The 20,778-nt window shown below is 38.1% G+C and overlaps 1 protein-coding gene across 1 annotated transcript in view; it reads left to right on the forward strand.

Annotated features, from left to right (window-relative positions):
* Window positions 1-20,778, forward strand: part of LOC127646506 (myotubularin-related protein 10-like) — a 33,411-nt gene continuing 12,633 nt past the window's right edge. Inside the window, exons 1-5 of the mRNA XM_052130217.1 lie at window positions 1-367; window positions 823-883; window positions 9,455-9,591; window positions 10,583-10,655; window positions 17,151-17,293. Of these exons, the coding sequence (XP_051986177.1) occupies window positions 311-367; window positions 823-883; window positions 9,455-9,591; window positions 10,583-10,655; window positions 17,151-17,293 (471 nt within the window). The 5' untranslated portion in view covers window positions 1-310. The remainder of the gene's footprint in view (window positions 368-822; window positions 884-9,454; window positions 9,592-10,582; window positions 10,656-17,150; window positions 17,294-20,778) is intronic.

Consider the following 20,778-nt stretch of genomic DNA (forward strand, 5'->3'; position numbering starts at 1 on the left):
AAGAGCACTAAAAGTTGAGAGTTTGACAGCCGCTAACGAAGAGACTTGAGCAGGACAGTCTCAGATCCGATCCAGATGAGCACTTGACTGCTGCATGAACACTAGAGACAAAATACTGCTTTTGCATTTATGGAAATCATGTTTTTGAACACACCCTCTACGGAAGGAACCCTGGACTTGTGCTCTAAAGTCATACAGAACAGAGTTTAATCTGACTGAAGTGTGGGTATGTGTGTTTTTAAGCGGATCTTGGATGGATTTGCAGTTTGATCTGTATTTCGCATTTTCATCGGATCGTCGCTGCTAAATAATGTTCTCTGGTAAACAAACGAAGGCGACTTTTAAGTCTTATCTTCCTCCTCTTCAGGTGAGTGTACAGCTGTGAGACCGTAGCATGCTAACGACGACTAGCAGCCAAAGACAGATTAATTAAAAAAACTTCCCTGGGCTCAATTAATATTTATAAAACCGTCACAACTCATGTTTGAATTATGTACGCATGTTAACTTCATAGTCCAGTTTTAACATGGTTTGACGTAATCTCTCTGTTTGTGATTGAGGTGGTGACATGGTTATTATTCGCAGTAATACAAACATTCATAAGTATTCATCTTAGGCTGACTAAAACGTACCATGTTTTTGGACATCTATCGTGGTGGTACTATGCAAATACAGAGCATGTTGTGTACATTAATACGCCAATCCTTGTTATTACCATCTGAAACCACCACTGTTCCATGCCACCACATTACTTTTTGGTTAGGATAAAGATCAGTTTAAGGTGGTTTTGTCCTGATAGTGTTTTAAATTTGCTTCACGCAGACTGATTTGAAGAAAAGTCCTCAGCTGCCCATCAAGAAACTAGAAGCGAAACTTCTACCAGGTAAGTTATTTAAAACATATTTTCTCTGGAATAATTTAGGTGAATTAGATGAGATCCCACAGGCTACAAAGTTCACATACTTGGCTTAGTGCTTAAAGGAATAGCACATTGAAAATTCTCTCATCATTTACTCACCCCCAGGCCATCCCAGATGTGTATGACATACTTCCTTCAGCAGAACACAAATTAAGATTTCTAGATGAATATCTCAGCTCTGGAGGTCCAGTCAATGCCTACAGAGCGGAGATATTCTTCTTAAAATCTTAATTTCTGTTCTGCTGAAGAAAGTAAGTCATACACATCTGGAATGGCATGAGGGCAGGTTTTTTTCACAGTTTGTTTTTGTTTTAGTCTTTTGACAAAAAAGTCCTTTAACATTAGTCAATATTTTGTCATGTCATATTCATTAATTTTAGTCAGTTTTACTTGACATATAAATTTAGTCAACGAAAATATATCTTTTAGTTGATGATGTGCAAAATGGACAAAAAGTATGTCAAACTGTAACAGACCAAACTTAAATAAAATATTCAAACTAGATTAACACTAGATTAATGTGGTAGATGAATCCATGAATTTTTTATTGTTGTTATCACATTTTCTTCCAATTTGGAATGCCCAATTCCCACTTCTTCGTAGGCCCTCGTGGTGGCGCGGTTACTCACCTCAATCCGGGTGGCGGAGGACAAGTCTCAGTTGATTCCGTTTCTGAGACCTTAATCCGTGCATTTTAGCATGTGGAGGCTCATGCTACTCTCCGCGATCCATGCACAATTATCCACGTGCCCCATTGAGAGTGAGTACCCCTAATCGCGACCACAAGGAGGTTACCCCATGTGACTCTACCCTCTATGACTCCAGGGGTGGTAGTCGGCGTCAATACTCGCTGAGCTACCTAGGTCCCCCATATGAATCCATGTCTAATATATTCTTCCACATACAGAATCACAAGATATCCTTCTGTTTATATCTTGCTCTGTTAATATCTTGCAGTATAATTTTTATCATCATATTTTCGACAACAGTATGCTTTATTCAAATCATTTACTTATCGACATGATGCGTCTTTTCATCTCATCTTCATTATCGTTGACGGAATCAAAAAACCCTTTGTCAACAAACATTTTAGTCAGTGATTTTGTTGATGAGATTAACATTGCATGAGGGCGAGTAAACGATGAGAGAATTTTCATGTGTGAACCATTTCTTTGAGATTTGGTCTGGTAAACACCTACTGTACAAGTTTAATGTTCAAACCTCAGAAGGGGTGATTCAGTGCCCTTGATTAGGGTCTGCCCTTACAAAATTACAAGTCTAGTAATGTAATTTTAACATTTGTTGTCCATTATTATGGTTATATCATTGTGTTTTCTTTTTATGTTTCACTTCACCACATCTTGGTACATTGAGAATTAACAGAGGGCCTCCTGTTGTTTCCATAGCAATTAGGTTCCTTTGCTCTTTCCCCTACATACACCACTGCAATGAGCTTCTGCTGTTGTGAGGTGAACGTGTACTGTGCTTTCTGCAGGAGAGGAGACAGAAATGATGTATTGAGTGAATATCAGTTGAATATGATATTTACACAGGTCCTTCTTATATACCAAACAGTCTTATTCAACCTGTTTTCTGCACTTGCGTTCCCTCTTAATTTTTTATATGTGGCTTCACATAAAGAGACTGTGATCTGCCCTGGTTTGTTCTGTTTTGGTTTTGATGCCAGCTGAAGTGTTTACAGAGGGTCTTTGGTGCACCGCTTCAGCAGACATTTTAAGTGCCACACTTCTTAAAATGTGACTGTGGGTAGAGTATGTGAGGCTAAGCTGAAATAATTGTCATTTCCCCTTTTTTCTTCAAATAAGCTCTTGTGCGGAGTCCAAAATCTGGTGCTTCTTTGCCAACATTTAGGAAAATGCTTAAATAGAAGCCTTCCTCAGCCTTCTTTAACAGTTGGATGTTTGCTGAATTGAGATCATTATCATGACCACATTTGTTTTTAAAAGATTTGGTTTCATCTCATCCTGGTTTCAGAAATGTGCACCTGTTGTCACATCTGTTTTTGTATATCTTGTTGTAACCACCATTACCAAGCACAATTGCACTGGGTCTGTAACATTCTACCTCCAAACCTTATATCCTAGATCCTTCTTAATAGGCAGTGCTTGCTCTGATGTGCAGTTTCAAACTTGCAGCTGGTAGCCACCTTGACTTATTTTGTGTTGCCTTGCTATGCATGCAATGGCAGAATCAGAATGTTTTCAGTCCTTAACTGTGAAGAACTGGTGCATCATCTTCAACTCTGTGATTGAAAAGAGTTGTCTTAATGGAATCAGATGGGTTTTCTGTTCCTGGAAGTGTTGGGAAACAAACAGAAAGGCGACTGTAGCGCTGTGGCATCTGCTTCTAGATGACTCTGCTTTTAGACGTTCACTCCTTATAATTAAGCTGCATAACACGGACCTTCCCTGTTTCCAAAATAGACACACTGCAAGTCTTTTTTCACTTGCTCTTCTTAAATGAAATCAAACTTCCAATTTGTTACTTCTGTGTTTTTTGTACAACACCCAATTACAAAAAAGTTGGGACAGTATGAAAAATTCTAATAAAAACAAAAAGGAGTGATTTGTAAATTATATTCACCCTTTGCTAAACTGAAAACACCACAACCATGCATTATATGATGTTTGACATTGTGAATTTCTTAATTTTTTTATGTACAGTCATTTCAAATCAGATGATTGCAACACGCTCCATAAAAGTTGAGACGGGCATTTTAAGACTAATAACAATTTGACGAGATCAAATAACAAAGCGATGTTAAACAGGTGAAGCAGTCATGTTATAGGATAATATAAGGAGCCTCCATAAACAGCCTAATCCTTCAAGACCAAGGATCATTCGAGATTTGTCAATTTGTCAACAGATGCTTCAAAAATAATCCAGCACTTTGAGAATAATGTTCTCTTTCATTGAGCAAGTTATCTATCCTCTCTCCCTACTAAAGATGCTAGCAGCAGGCTAATTAGCGCTAATCCTCAGGTGTAGGAGGAGATATGATTGAGGCACAACCTCAGTGTCACTTCTTGTCCAAGCTCAAGGTGCCGAAATGTCCCCGCCCAACAGGATGTAAACACAGGAAGCCCTACCTCATGAGTCTACAGAAATATTTGATGGCGTTACATTAAAATGCAAATGGTTTCGTGTGACTGTTTGCTATGCCTTTCAGTACACAATAACTCCTGGTCAAAGTTAACACCTAAGAGGTGTTCATATTAAGTGTGAGTGATATTCTGATTCTACAGTTGATTGTACAGAGCTGTTACTTCTAAACAGCCAAACTTTTCGTAAAAAAAAAAACAGATTTTGAGGAACCAGAGCCAGTCATATCTTCAAGGACTAGAATACCATAGTGACTTGGGGGTGAGCTAATTTTAGGCTCTTTGCTAGTAAGCTACAACTTAGCAATGCTAAGAACCACACAAATCACCCTAGCATGTTCCCACACATCCTTTAGGAATTATGTAATGCAACTTGTCAGATTCCAGAGTTGTCCTTGTAATATTTTTGTTTGACATTTTTATATAACTGTATGGATGGAGAATGGACCTGCTCAAGGACAAGTTGGACAAGACAAGAAAGTCTGACATCTTGGCAGAACCAATCAAACTCTATGTGCAGAGGGTTAAAAATTATTGTATTGTAGTTTTGTTGTGGGACTCGCCTTGTGGCAATCGCCTACAGTCACTATATTGTCTGTTTAACTGTCAATATAGCAAGCAAGCAGCGCAACATGTAACCAATCCAGAAAACTGCAAATTACATGGTTATGCCTTCAGGTACAAGGAAGCCTCTCATTCATTGTCCATTGCTTTAAAATGTACTCACTTTTTTATTAAATCTATAGAATAAGACATTTTTACATTTACAAAACAAATATTTAGCAGGCAATTTTATCCAAAGTGACTGAATGTTTATTAGTTAGTCTCATAAACAAGTAGGCTTTTTCATTATTGTGCTGTTATTTGGCTGCATTATTAATGTCTACACCGCTATTTGCATTCAGCAGTCTAGCCAGTTCTACTGCCGTTTACTGGTAGATCAGAGAGTCTGAGCTGCTGCTTGATCCTTGTAGAGCAGCGAACAGACACACGTTGACACACACATGGCATGTAGAGCATTAGAGACCAGTGCATGGCTATGGCAAGCCAGGCTGCATGTGGCAGAGTCACTAGAGGAGAAAGATGTGTGAAATAAGTGAGCAGGCATCTGTGAGTTTGTGAAACCGAAGACAATAGAGGGTAGTAGAGATTGTGGATCTTCATACCGAGGTCTAATGGGCCAACATTAGTTGTCAAGAAGACCCACATGGAATCTGGATAATTAAAAAAAAATCTTAATAGTTCAGCTGTTTGTTGGCTTGAATCTCTTTGTGAATCTTTCACCAATATTACACCTGAGTTGCAAAAGCTCTGCCTGTTTTGCCACAGGACTTAACCTCCATCTCAATTAGCCTGCACACTGCCCTACTCTATCTATTCTGAAAATAGTCTGAGCTCTAAGGGAGAGAGGCACTGACAAACACTCCTATCCCTTTCTCACACACAAAGTGCTCACAGCAGTTTGTTTTTGAGTTCTGAGTTTGTTTTTTTCTCCCTCACTCTTCCTCTCAGCAACTTTGTCCATCATATACAAATCTTGCTTCATTTTTTGCCTCTTAATGTGTCTGGATGTTTCTTAGAGTGAAGCAAGGAGGAAGTGTGCTATGTTTAGAACTGAGCAAAATGTGGGTTTCCTTATTTCAGTGTGTTTTCTGTGTGACTGGTGTCACACATGTGCACTCTGTGGAGCCCAACCAGAGATGGAGTTCGAGATGTCAGACAGCATTAGAATGGCATTGGACCCTCTTTAAAGTGTGAAGTGTGCCATTGTTTTCTGTGTTAAATACTTCATCCTATTCACCTTATTATGCACAACGTTAAGTGCCCCATTTGTAGGTTGAGTTTGCAAAAAGTGTAAACACTGGCTTTTTTAGTGCTGTCAAAACATTGCTCTGTTTGTTTGAGCATCCTGACCAGACCTCATTCATGCTAGCACCATATTTGATTTTTAATTGGAATGACAAAGATGTTGTGAGGGATAATCGTAACATCTCTTCAATGGCACGAATGGTATAAAGCTGTGGAAATCAAATTTTCCACTACTCATGTTGTTTGGAATTCTTTGTATTCTGAATGTTCTTGGACAGATTTTATCAATGTTTTGTCTGTGGAATGATCCAAATATACTTTAAACTGCATTACAGCCCATTCAAGAGACTGTGTGTCTATCCCTCACAGCCTTGTTGTCATTCCCATTAAAAATCAAATCATGAATAAGGTCTATTTACTCAGGACTCGGGGGCAGGACTATGTTGTCTGTTGTTCCCGAACAATGGAAGATGAGGTTAAAGTTTGATGTTTTTAAAATTATTTTTGGTGATGCTGATGCACAAAAATTACACTCCTCTCAGATTGCCAAAAAGGACGGAGGATTATGCCCTATTTTGGATCGGAGTGCCTGAACCGAGCACTCGCAAGGTTTCCGTTCAAAATGATTACTCCGAAACAAATTCTGTCTCAAGTTCGTCCTATGAGCTGGTTTGTATCGATCGACCTGAAAGATGCTTACTTTCACGTACACATAGCCCCTCATTGCAGGCCATTCTTGAGATTCACCTTCGAGGGGACTGCTTACAAAGTCCCGCCTTTCGGCTTATCCCTGGCTCTTCGCACATTCAAGTAATGCCCTACTGAGGCTGAGTGGCATTCGCATTATGAATTACCTTGACGAATGCTCTTAGCACAGTCAAAAGAACAAGCTTGCAATCACAGAGACCTGTTACTTGCACATTTGGAGCATTTTGGACTGAAAGTCAACCGGTTGAAGAGCATGTTAACGCCCATCCATCAGATTTAATTCCTGGGCATGAATCACAACTCTGAATCTATGACGGCACGCCTGTCGGAAGAACAAGTTCATTCCATTCACCGGTATTTGAACATTTTCAACCTCGGAAAAACATGTCCATTGAAAATTTTTCAACAAGCCCTGGGCCTCATGGCCTCTGCAACAGTGGTCAACCCGCTAGGTCTACTGTGGGTGAGACCACTTCAGTGCTGGCTCAGATCGAAGGAACCCCATCATTCATAGCGACACGTCTTTTGGTGACATGGCACTGTCTAGCCACGTCTCCTATCGAAACATGCGATGTGATTCCAGGTCACCTGAACTACGGCACAAATTTGCTCTCATGACCTGGCATTATAAAAGGAGAATGTAAAATTTCTATATCTATTTGCATCACCGGAGACAACACACTGTTGTCTGTGGCATGCCTTGACTCATGCCCTGCTTGGCCTGTACACTCTAGCCCACAATTGACCAGCGGGACTCAAGTATGAATTCCCTCCCATCTACTTCAAGTATTTTGCAAAATTCAGGAGGATGAGGAAGCGGTACTGTTGGTTACTGTTCCCAGAATTAATATATTAACTGTAGAGATCTTGAATGCACTGTTGGTCAATGACTCTTGCTTAGAGTTTGGACAGGCATATCAAAAGCCATTCTTTAAGCAGGTTATTACCCTCCAGGCATTCTCCCCCCCTCTGTTCACTTCGGAAGAAGCAGATGAGATTACACAAACTGTGTCTTATAAGAGTACACCGTGCATATAGCAATTGCACGAGGCAAATACTGCTTTTGGATCAGATCTTTGTCTGGGTCACAGGTTGCTTTAAAGGGTTGGCTGTCTCCAACAAAGGCTTTCACATTGGATAGTGGATGCCATTGTGCTTGTATATGACTCGCAAGGCATACGATGCCCTATTGGAGTAAAAGCTCACACCACTAGAGGCATGGCATCTTCATGGGCATTGTCTAATGGTGTTTCCCTTGAAGACATCTGCATGGCTGCATTTTAGGCTTCCCCTAGCACTTTTGCCAGATTTTTACTACCTGGATGTCTCTCTTCCCAGGTGCTTACTGTGAAGGAGAGTTAAAATATGTGTCCTATTGCATACTACCAGCTTATTTATACATGGTCATCCCATAATAACCTGCAGTTAACGGTCACTTTATATAAGTTTTCACAACCCTTATTTATACTTATTCACACATGGTAGTGATTTAATTCATGTTGCGATGACTGCACTACCCGAACCGGTTAGTGTCATTGCCATGTATATCCATCCATTCATCATTCTACAATGCGAAGAAGAGGCTCTGTTGGTGCTTTTTGCTATCCCATTGGCTAGTATACATTGCTATGCGTGTGAATCAGTAGCACAGCGTTATGGTATTCATTCCCTGTAGTGTCAGCTTTGGGACAGCATTCATGAATGAATTGATAGGAATGATAAGGTTTCGACTGTAACCATGGTTCCCTGAAATGAGAGAATGAATGCTGCGTAAGCTGGCCGTGCTGCTGAATCTTCGCTACAAGGGTCGAGCATCGCTTGCACCCTTCAGTCGAATATTCTGTAGAGATAATGTTATGCGCCACCTTTTAATATGCCCGCTACACGCATGAGGGAGCACAAAGCGCTATCTGCCAATTAAACTTGGCAAGATTTAAAAGAGATTCAGAAATTGGCTACATCTGCGGGGATAAACCCATAGTGTCAGCTATGATACAGCATTCATTCCCTTATTTCAGGGAACCATGGTTATAGTCATAAGCTTATAGTTTTTACTTATTCATTAAACATAAACAGAATGTGGGAAATGGCAAATTGTTACTTACATTGCAGCATTGAGATTAATAGTCCTAGCAAAACCTAAAACAGCACATTTAATTAATAAGTTATACAATGTAAATGTCACAGATGAGCGCTGTAGCAAGTGTCTGTGAATGAGCACAAACAAGCACATTCATAACACACACAAACAAATGCTGCACTAGCAGTCCAGCTGCTGGCACTAATAATAGACCATGTATACAGAGATTAGGTTTTCTTTTGTGTGTTTTCTTGTTAAATAATCGCTACATGCAGATTTATTTGGCTCATTTTGGTTTAATGGATTTATTACAGCTGTTTGAAGTTATTTATTCTTTCTCTGTGAGCGAGTCAACAAGATTACCATAAACGCCTATGTAAATGGGCACCATCATTTATGCAAGTGCATTATTTTTTATTTCTCATTTAAATCAGCATACATCTGAAATATAGGCACATTATTGTTCTTGTTACATCCTTAAACCTTAAATAACAGTCCAGTTACAAGCTCTTAAATTACACCCATTTTAAAATGAGAAGCTTCTAATGAATAAGCAAGCGGTTCCAGGTTGAAGGATGAACATTTTAAAAAGTTTATTTTTTATTTTTTATATCGGTTATTGGTATCGGTCACAGTGAGCTGTGAGTTAATTGGATCAGCCCAGAAATTCCATATCGTTGCATCCCTGGACCCATTACCTAGTCTAGCTTTTGAGTTTAACTTTAACACAAGTAAAAAAGTGAACACACAATTTTCTGCTCAGATGAATGTAGTTGTGGATGTTTCCTTTTTATGACTCTTACTTCCTTGTTTCAGGTGAAATAGTCGTGAATGAGGCAAACTTTGTGAGGAAATGCATAGGAGGAGAAAGCTGTCAGGATGACCTATGGGGGAAACTTGTTTGTACCAACTTCAAGGTTTCCTTCATTACACATAATTCCTTGCCACGACAGGTAAGCAAAGACTTATCTGAGAGTCAGTACTCTGACTGCATTGATTTTCCAAAACTTTGTGAAGCCTGAAGATAAATACATGTAGCTTTGCACTGCACCAATAATAAGCAGGGAATAAAGTAGGCTGCATAATTGAGTAATTATTTTTTGGATAAGCAAGACTTCATTAATTTACATTAGTTTATAATATTAATATTTTGTTATGAGGTTTGTATGGCAGTCCATCCTCCCTTATTAAGCATTTTTGTCTCTATTTGCCCCTTTTTGTGAGTCATTTTGGGAATTGCTGACTTACTAACAAAATAAAAATACTGACTTTTGGCAAAAAATACAAGTGACTAAATTTTATTTAGCTTGCTTTGCTACTTTCAATGTACAGTAGAATGGAAAATGAGTAACCCTTTACCTTTAAACATCTACTTTTGAAGTAAAAAGACATTTCAGACCATGTGAATGGAAAGAATTTAATTTATTTTCCATAGCAGTGAAAACTAATGCAAATTTGAACCTGTATAGTCACTTCTTTCTCTTATGTATCTCAGTTTAGTGTTTCACACGTTTTTCATCTGCTTCACTCAGTTGGCAATTACAGATGATTTACAAGGAAAAGAAGGTCAATTATTACAGTCCTTCAAAATACAGGTCAAAAGTTACACAGGCTTCATCCACAGCAACATGATCTATTTTTACTAAAGTATGTTGTAGTTTAAACATTGCAGTTAATATGAAAATCCCATACGGATCACATATGCTGATAAATGTTATAACCTGTAGTTGTTACAACCAGAATCTATTTCTACTTCATCTAACCCATACAGATGACTTTTGTTGGTTGTCAGGTTGATTTTTTTAAAGTACATATATGACTTTTTAAAATTAAATTTTATCTGTTGCCACATGAAGCACACTTTACCTGACAAAACAGTGTAGATCGAAATCAAATGAATCAAAAATTAAAACAGATTTTTGTCCTTTTGTTTTTCATTTAAAGATTTTCCAGTGCACCCACCGCCTCATGGGCGACCACGATATACCACTGGCTTGTGTGGACCAGGTAGTGACAGGTAATTCTGCAGCACCTGAACATCATGCACCACGCTTCCCAACCACCTGCCACACTGCACTGCATTCAGCCTTTGTATTATTGATCTAGTCTACTGATATTCAACAGGCTGTTTAAGGGCAGAATATAAGCTCATTTTTGTACACACTACAGACGGCACGAATACGGATGTACTTAAATGTTCTACAGAACTTCAGTCATCCACTATATGCTTTCATGCTCTTAATAGCCTGGATGAAAATATTTTGAGGCCTCTCATTGGTTAAACCCTACATAGCTTTATATAGAATGTCTCCACACATGTTATTCCTATACTTCTCTCCTGTCTCCACTCTCCACATCTTCTGTGCCAGAAATGTTTTTTTAACAGCTGCCCCTTCATGAATGTGCAAGGTTCTGCTGTCTTTGTTTAGCTGTTTAATATCTTTCTCTGCTAATTCTGGTCACTGTCCCTCTCTTTCTACCTCAGAGATTGGTTTATTCTCTCTTTTTTTTGTTCTGCTTCCTCTTTTTTTTCACAAACTGCTACAATACTTGTGGTAGCATAACAAAAAGGATTGTAATGCTGCAACTAACAATTTTTTTGATAAACGATTAAACTTTGATTATTTCTTCGATTAATCGGATAAATAATTACATTTCCTGTATTTTATTAAAAGGATATTTTTTAAGAAACTGAATTGATAAAGAGTGTAAGGATTTGGTTTGGTTTACTGTACTGAATGATTCTATACTCTCACAAAACTTTGAACAAAGCCTGAATAGTTATGTTTGATTTATTATTATTATTTATTTTAGGACTTATGCAAAACAGTTCCTTTCCTTTACTAAAAAATTATGAATCGGAGATGGAGTGGGACAAAAAATCAGCCCAGCAGAAGGCATTTGTGGCAACAGGACAGAAATATGAATAATTCTGCCCAGCTGAAAAATGCATAATTATGTTATATACATATGCTTGTACACGGTCACTGATATTATATTATATTGATATGATATAATATTGTACGTTTTAAAACCATATTGTCTCTGATTACATTTCTAAAGTATTCTTTTGCAAAATAGTGTAGTGCATGGTTATCCAGCAAAATAATATTTGCCATGGTATAAATTTACTGGTGAAATTAGACATTACATTTGGCACTATCAGTGTTATGCTTGAGTAACGAGGCAGACGAGGAGATGCGGATCCAAACGCAGTTTGAACTTTATTACGTGAACCAAACAGGGAAACACAAAGGAACAACCCACGATGGGGAAATGAAACATAAAATAGCGAATTAAACACGAGGTAAGCAACAGGGGACTCGAGGAGGAAACACACACCAGGTTGACATCAAACGACGATCGACAAAGACTGAACAAAGACACGGGGTATAAATACACAAACAAGGGAAAAAGGGGCCAATGAACGAGCAGAACTCAAACAAGATAATAAGGTGATTAACAGAAGCAAACGGCAAACTAATGAGGGCAGGTGAAATCAATAACAGGGAACACGAACGCTAACAGAGGACTATGGAGTTACATAAGGGACTAAAGTGAAAACTAAGAAGTGCAAAAGTGACAAGATGGAAAACAAGAGGGCAACAGTGAAACAAGACAGGGTAACCATAACAATCAGGACTATCAAATATCTGGACCCTTAACATTATTATAAATTATATTCAGTATTATATACAGTTTAACAAAGTACAATCATCTGCAAACACAGTGCAGATTCACTCTCACGCTGAAAATTCTCATCCTGGTGCATTGTATTACATGCGGTTACATGATGAGAAACAATATAAAACACTTTAAAGCCCATGACATCTATGAAAGCTGGACGATTGATCACATTGAAACTGAATGCGCGGTATTATGTTGCTCAAGTTAAATCAAGATGATTGCGCTCCCTTTGCTTATTATGATCTTCTTTTGAAGTGTTTATAAAGTGCTCTTGTGCGCTGGACAACTTTGTTGGTTTTTTTCCACTTCAATTTGTCTCTTTCATTTTTCAAATGAATTTCATCATGTAACACATTTCCACTGGGCTGTAAAGTGACGTCACTTGCAGAGCTTCTCCATGCTGGCTGCATATATCCAAATAATCGATAATGAAATTCGTTGTCGATTAGTTGTTGGAGCCCTAAAGGATTGTGTGTCCTAAATGAATGATCGTAACTCCTCCACCAACAATGCGGTCAATTGTGACAGTGTAGCGTAGCTGCAGAACTTGTTTTGATGGCTGGATTTAGCATAGCTATAGATGAGCTCATCCAGCCAAACTGCAGTCCAGGCCTGGCCATGGCTAATATTGTTTGTGTTAGATCCTTGCACTCCCCTCATTGCTGACTTAGCCCCCCAAGCATCGAATTGTTGTGCTAAACAGAGCATGAAGCCAGCTTTTTTTACCCTGTCTGTGTGGCTTCAACAGAATACCTTCAGAAGAGTTTCAGGCTTGGCAAAAACACACTGCTTGTGCTTTGAAGATCCAGTCTGTCAAGTAAGGTATGCAGAGTGTCCCCCACAGTCTGGAATAGTGACCTTGGAGTCTAATACAGTTTTAATACTGTTAATTTCAGGACTGAAATCTAAATCTGTACTTTTCATAAGAGATTGTCATATCCAGCAAAGCTTTTCTGTTAATATTGTTCCTAAAAAAACAAAAAAAAAAGGAGCAAGAGTGCCGTGAGACCGAGGTCTGTAACCCGTACCTATGGTTGAATCACAATTGTGCTTATATTCAGTACCGCACAATTGCAAATGTGATATTGCTTTTATATAGAGTTATTTAAACATTATGTTAAAGAACTGTTCCAGGTTCAATACAAGTTAAGCTCATTCAACAGCAGTTGTTGCATAATATTGATTAATTTGAAAAAAGAAAAGACTCTCCCATTTGTTTAAAAGAAATGGTCGCAGTAAGGCAGTTACAACAATGGAAGTGAATGGGTTCAGTCCATAACCTTGTGCGACCCAGCGTGGACGTTGTATTTTGGCTTTGCAATATGCAGTGCGTCACTTAAATTGATTTAATCCAACTGAATACTCTTCACAACACTCTAGGTTGTCATTTAAGGGTTATACTTCTGATGCATCGAGTCACGTGACACAACAGCATGGCGTCGGTATCTGTGAATGCTTCTACGGGCACAGAGCCAACAAAAGTGCATCTAGTAGGAAACCTACGTTTTTTCATTGAAACCTGTTTGGGTGTAATCAATATTGTCTCTAGTTTTGTTTAATATGAAAATCTTTCATTTTTAATTTGAAAATCATGATGTACGCATACAGTATGTGTATTGTGTGACATTATTCCCTCAAAAGTTGGAGGATCATATAACGCCATGTGAGGAGCAGATGTGTAAACGGCGAGCTCTGTGCACTTTGCTAGTTTTTTTATTATTTTCATGTTATAATCCAGTGAGATTCAGTACATCCAGCTACATATTTGTTCTTTGAGGTAAACATGGCAAAGAAGTCAAAATCCATCCACTTACGTGCTCAAGCTGAAACTTCTGATGGGTCTGTGAACCAGGGACTCTATTTTAACGGTGCAGCGGGAGAAATCTAGCATCAACTGTCCAAAATGTCTGTAATGCTGATGAAGGTTGTTGGTGACTTGGAAGATCTTGCTGTAATATATCGATCGATTACAACGATGGAAACAAAATTCTCTGAGTTGGTTACAAGAGTGGCAGATGTTGAGAAATGGATCAATTATCTGGAGTTATAGGAAAGGGAATTATCCGCTAAGCTGCTTGAGACCAAAATAGACATGGAAAACATTTTGGGAAAAACGGAAGAATAGGAGCCGACGAAATAATGTACGGATTGTTGGAATTCCTGAGCATGAAGAAGGCAGAGGTATGGTGAAATTCCAAGGAGAGCTCTTCACGAGTCTGCTCAACATAGGCAATAAGCTGGAAATCGAGCGAGGTCACAGTCCCGGCTCGCAGGTCTGCTGAGGGGGACAGACCCTGATCAATCATGGCCAAATTTCTGAGATCATTCAATAAAGATCTTGTTGCATGAGGCGAGGAGCAAAGGATAGCATTCTTGGAAGAATGACAATATTTGCTTGTTCGCTGACTTTGCGAATTCGACAAGAGAGAAATGTGATTGATTCAATGAATGTAAGAAACTCTTACATCAATGGAAGATTGCTTTTGCACTGATGTTTCCGGACAAACTGAGAATAGATACTACAAATGGCTGCAAAGTATTTATTTGTCCCAAGTAAGCACTGTCCTTCATAGAAACAATGGGTGAGTAAGCCATTTGGTGTAGCTCCAGAGTGGATTAACTCCCTGCCTAGGGGCTTGAGTTTGTTTTGTGGAATAACACTCTTTCAAGAAACGTTTGCATGGACAGAAGAGTGCTTTTACACTGCAGTTCCCAGACAGATTGAGAATGGATAAAATATGAATCATTGTAATTCCTAAATTCTGATTGGCAATTTTAGTTTTATCAGTAAATTGTGCCGTCGGCATTAACCGCATGTAATAATAGTATTTAAAATGCAAAATTTTACAGTTTTAGTACATTTAGTAGACACTTTCTCCAACATGATCGTAGAGGGTTGAAAGAAGCATCATTGGCTAATACATTTTTGTTTTTACTCACCAGTTTTGACGACATGTAAACATAATATAATTTAAAATATATATTAAGCAAACTGAGGGTGGACATTTCATATATATTCACGCAATATAGTATTTTGCAATTTTTTTTAAATAATTTTCTTTGTGATTTGAATATCATTTTAGCTTTTTAAAAATGTAAAAATGTCACATTTTATCAATTTATATGACGTCATGAAAACACATTTTTAATAATGATACAAGCTGTTGTCACTTTTTGAAATTTCGTACACATTTGTAACAAAACAATTCACAAGGTAGGAACCTAATAATGAAAATTAGGGGTCACGATTGTGAAATTTGGCTGACAATTAATTGTCAAGCAAATAATTGTGATTATGACAATTAATTGCCTGTTTTAGGTGTTTCATGAGTCATTTATACAAATTTAGCTTAGGTCATATAATAAATAATAAAATAAGGGTATGATTTCCTTTTCAGGCTTCAAAAACATTTGAATGACAGTCAAATATAAAAGTATACAATTTTAAATAATTTAAATAATATTATAATTATCAAAATATGTCTCTCGATCTGCTCTTGTGACGTCCGCAGTGACTGTTACGTGAGCAAACAAGGTTTGTACATCAACCGTAACAAAATCAAATTGAAGTTCATGGCTTTTTAATACTTCTGTGTACAAATATGAACGCTGCTTAATAGATCAATGCAGGTAAACGTCATATTATGCAACTACGCATCACTTTACGGAGAGTTTACGACTTACTATTTAAGACTTGCCTTAAGAACAGGTGGAGCAACCAAATTAAGCACCGACTTAGTTACAAACTAACTAGTAGAAACTAAACCCTTAGTGTGAACTTTATACCCCAACTTAAGACCTTACGCACAGCTATTTACTCAACCTCAGGTCCTTCCAAACCTGTATGACTTTTTCTGTGGAAGACAAAAGATGACATTTTAAAGAATGTTTTTGTCCATATAATGAAAGTCGATGGTGACCAAAACAAGCTATTTTGCTCACATTTACTTTCCTTATATGGAATACAAAATACCTTTTTGGGGGTCACATGGATTTGGAAGGACATGAGGTTGAGTATATGATGACAGAATTTACATTTTGGGCCGACGTTTCTATTAATATTAAAAGTTATAACTATCTGAAACACAGTGATTTTATAAGACTTGTAAAAAGTTACACTTCATGTTGCAAAAGTATCTTCATTGCAAATAAAAACAGATAGTATGGCGAGTTGTGCGTGGATGCCGCGGAGAATAGCATGAAGCCTCCACACATGCTTTGTCTCCGCGGAAACGCGCTCAAGCCACGTGATAAGATTGACTGTCTCAGACATTGAGTCAACTGAGATTCGTCCTCCGCCACCCGTATTGAGGTGAGTCACTACGCCACCACAAGGACTTTTGGGAATTAGACAAATTGGGGAGAAAAAGGGAAAAAAAAGTTATTATCTGAACAAGTGGTCTTGATTTTAAAAGTACTTGCCACTTCTTTTGTCCATTTTGTAAAGAGGTCATTATGTGTCAGTTACTTTAGAAAAAGAGAACTGCCTTTATTCTTTTCCTGTCAATTATTACGTTATTACTTTTTTTCAGGACCTGGTCATGATTTTTTTGTGCATTCAGGCAGTTTGTTTGAATATTAGGTAATGCACATAATACAGATTATACTCGTCTGCTCACTAGCACCTGTGCAATCCAATAATGAGATTAGTTTAAATCTGTGATTGGATGGAGCTGTGGCTTAGTGGGTAGTAGACATGCAGTGATGCACATCCAAGTGTCATTAGTTCAAGCCTGGCTTGTGTCATATCTGGATCCCATTTCACAGCCTGTTTTAAAAATTTGTTACAAAACGACTTAAAAGAAATTGTGTGTGCCTTTTGTAGTGAATGATGCCAAGGGTAAGCAGAAGGTTTTAGGATCCAATCAGAAGCTGAAGTTTAACCCCACTGAGCTCATCTTGTACTGCAAGGACTTCCGCATCATCCGCTTCTGCTTTGATGAGGCTGGACCTGAGAGTGTTAAAAAGGTACCACACACACACACACACACACACACACACACACTTAGGAATTAGCTTGTTCCCAAAAACACATGCACATGCCCACACACCTCAACAACAATTTAGGCGATTGTGGATTAGTCTGAGAGAGCATTAAGAGCTAATGGCTTTTACTGCAGCTCCCCTGCTGAAGTCTGACTGTTTTTTTTTTTATTAATTAATTAATTTATTTTTATTCCCATCAAAGTAAAACTGTAAACACGTATGAGGAATTCCTGCATGTTTTTGGATCCAGTTCTGGAATTAAGTGGAATTATGAATTGTTTTTATTTCGATCTTTTTTTTTTTGAGCTTGGCCTGTTTGTGTAGGGTTTTTATATATTTAGCCTTCATCATTTTGTTTTATCAATGCCCCACTTAAGCTGTGGAGAAACTTTTCCTAGAACTCTCGGCCTGTGGTGTTTCAAGAAGACAAGCCATTCCTCTCGCCCCCTCCTTTCCCCTACAGAGAGGTTTTAGGATGAGGGGATTATAGTTTGTCTCTTCACCCAGGTGGCGTTTCACCCTCTGTCTGGTGGACACTGAACTCACAGCAAACCTGTAATGCGCTGCTATACTGCCTCCTTTACAAATGGGACACAAATAACCATTCTGAAAGGTGAACTGTGTAATTGTACGATGTTAAAGGATACTTCCTGATATACAGGTTTAATGTACAAAAACAACTACAAGTAAGCCATTCGTGAGCTGAAAGTGTCATAAAAGAAACTCTTACTGCATGACTACTTAGGGCAGCAACTAACGATTATTTTGATAATTGACTAATCAAACGATTATTAGAATGATAATCAATTATTTTAACGATTAATCATTGGCTCTTAACCATCTGGGGTCGACGGACGCGCTGGCGGGTCCTGCTGGATTTTTTCTTCATTACAGCAGAAACTATATAAAATTTTGGGGCATACAGATAAGTGTAACCGTGCATTCAGACCAGTGGCGTCGAGAGCGTCAAATCGACCGGAAGTCATTAATTTTCTATGACAGCCAGTGTCTCTCAGCGGCGAGAAGCGCCGTGGCGAGTCTTGGGCGGTGTGGGCATCAGAGGAAAGTTCAAGTGCAGCCAACATTATGTTAATGAGCATTGACGCAGTTCAGCGGCAACCTATTGGAGTATAGAAGTGCTCCGCTCTAGCGAAGTCTAGAGAACTCAACAGTGTAAACTTTGGTTCCCACCAAACATTAGTTCCGAAGACAAAATGGAGGAGAAACAGATTATTGCCGTGGCAGTTTTCCCATAATATTTGCAATTAATTGGATCACGGTAACCATCCGTTTATTTATTAAAGTTTTCCACACCATTCAAAATAATAGATGGCAGTCATGAAATTACCCCACAATACAAAAAAACATATAATTTCTGTGAACAACAATGTTTTAAACTAAAAATAAATACACAACTGCATAATTGTTATCAATAAAAAGCCATTTGAATGGAAACCGGCAGAAGACGGCAAATTTTGCAAACATTTTTTTACGCATTTTCACTTTGTAGATTACAAAAAAGCGTGAAAAGTAGATGGAAACTAGGTTAATTAAATTTTTATAGACACATTTTTATTGTCGACGTTATCAGTAACATTGACTAAATGTATCACCCCTAATGGCTACTATGATTGTTCTCCCTTCAAAGTGCAGTTTTAGAGGCTCGTTTGTAAAGCAGGGACACATAGCGAGTGCTAGAAATATTTCTTTTTGGATGGATCATCAGTCTGTAAACCATTCACACCTGTGACACTTTAGTGTGTCACTTTAGTGTGTAATAAGTATTCTTTTGTCCATTGTCTAAACCTCCTGTTTGTATGTCACAGTAACACTCATATCATTCATGTCAATGTTTATCACCAACGCTGATCTTAGCTGTAGCAATAAATGTCTTCAATAAAATAAGTTAAAAAAAACTTTCATGATCTTATGTGGACACTTTTCACATTAATTCATTAACAGAGGGTAACGTGCATGGTGTACTATGGCAAAGATTAGCATGCTAGCAGTATCGCTATGAATGCAGAATATAAATAAATACACATTATCTAATGCATATATCTTACTTTCAATAATCAACTTACTTGCAATTATCATCGAGTGGTTAGCTTGATCTAATGTGGATTCCATTCATAGAATGAGGCAGAAAGCATGATTTTTTTTATTGAATATGAAGCCTGAAGCAAATGACAGGTAAAGAACTGTGGAAGCATACAGTACAGACAACACAAGTACTGTATAAAAATACCAGCAATTGCTAGGAAATTTTAGACAAACCGTATATTTTCTTAATCGGCTATTTATTTGAGACATCTCTCCACATTTTGAACATTATTATTATTATTACGCTTTACACTGAGATTATAAGGATGGAAGTGAAGCAGCGCTTGTAGTTAGAACAATCCAGGAGAAAATTGCATCAACTTCTGCCTTTGGACATAAGCACAACGTATAACGTACATGTGATCTGAACCAAAATCAATGTGTAACAAATGTAAGAAATGCACAGGGCTGTAAGTTTGTCCATTTTATGTGTGGGTCTCGCTGTATCTGACGACTTCGGCGCACTACTATGGTCAACCAGAAAACGTCTACATCACTTTCTCATTTGATGTCCTTTCTTCAGTGATTCGATTGCACATTGTGTAATGTGTACTTGCACAGAGAGATTAAGACTGTAGCTCGACAATGCAAAAACCTGCATTAGTTTGATTATAACTGCCCTTGTAAATACTCATTGACTTGCCCTCAGTGGCCTTTGAGGAGAAACGAATGTTCTCTTCAGCTTTTACATTTTTCTGGTCATGCAAACATTTTGCATCTTAATTATGTCTTTTTATTTTCCCCCAAAGATAGACTTAAAAGGTAAAATAAATTCACTGGACTGCTTGATGTTCCAAACAAAACCATCAGAGGCTCAATCCATCTATAAAATGAAGCATGCTTTGTTGAGGAATGTCTCTTCCTCCTGTTAAATTGGCACCATAAAGCAGATTAAAAGAGCTATTATACAAGCTGATATGATCATTCAATGAACTCCAAGCTCTGTGACTCAAACCGGCATAGAAACCCATCCTGTTGCTTCTCAACAGCTGCTGTTGCCTGGCAACCTGGAACTTTGTGTAAAACGAACATTCCACATTGTGCTCCTGACTCAGTGACTGTCAAAGATGGATAACAGCCTTCTGTTTGTCATTCCTGTAGCATAGCAGGCCCTGATTGGCCATTCCTGTAGCATGACTCAGAGCAAATGAAAGGTTTCCACAGTATCTGTGGAATTATTATGGGTCATCATTGCATAGTCACTAGATTCTGATGTGTGTAATTTTTTCTATGTAAAAACTTTATTTTAATCCATCTTAATATGCACAACAAAAAGTAAGCCATTTGTACATTGATTCCCCTGAAAAGAGTAAACACTGTGGCTCCCGACCAGCCCAACACAGCAACTAGTTTAACCAGCATAT

This window comes from Xyrauchen texanus, chromosome 1 (assembly GCF_025860055.1).
Source record: "Xyrauchen texanus isolate HMW12.3.18 chromosome 1, RBS_HiC_50CHRs, whole genome shotgun sequence".
In the NCBI taxonomy this organism is placed as follows: domain Eukaryota; kingdom Metazoa; phylum Chordata; class Actinopteri; order Cypriniformes; family Catostomidae; genus Xyrauchen; species Xyrauchen texanus.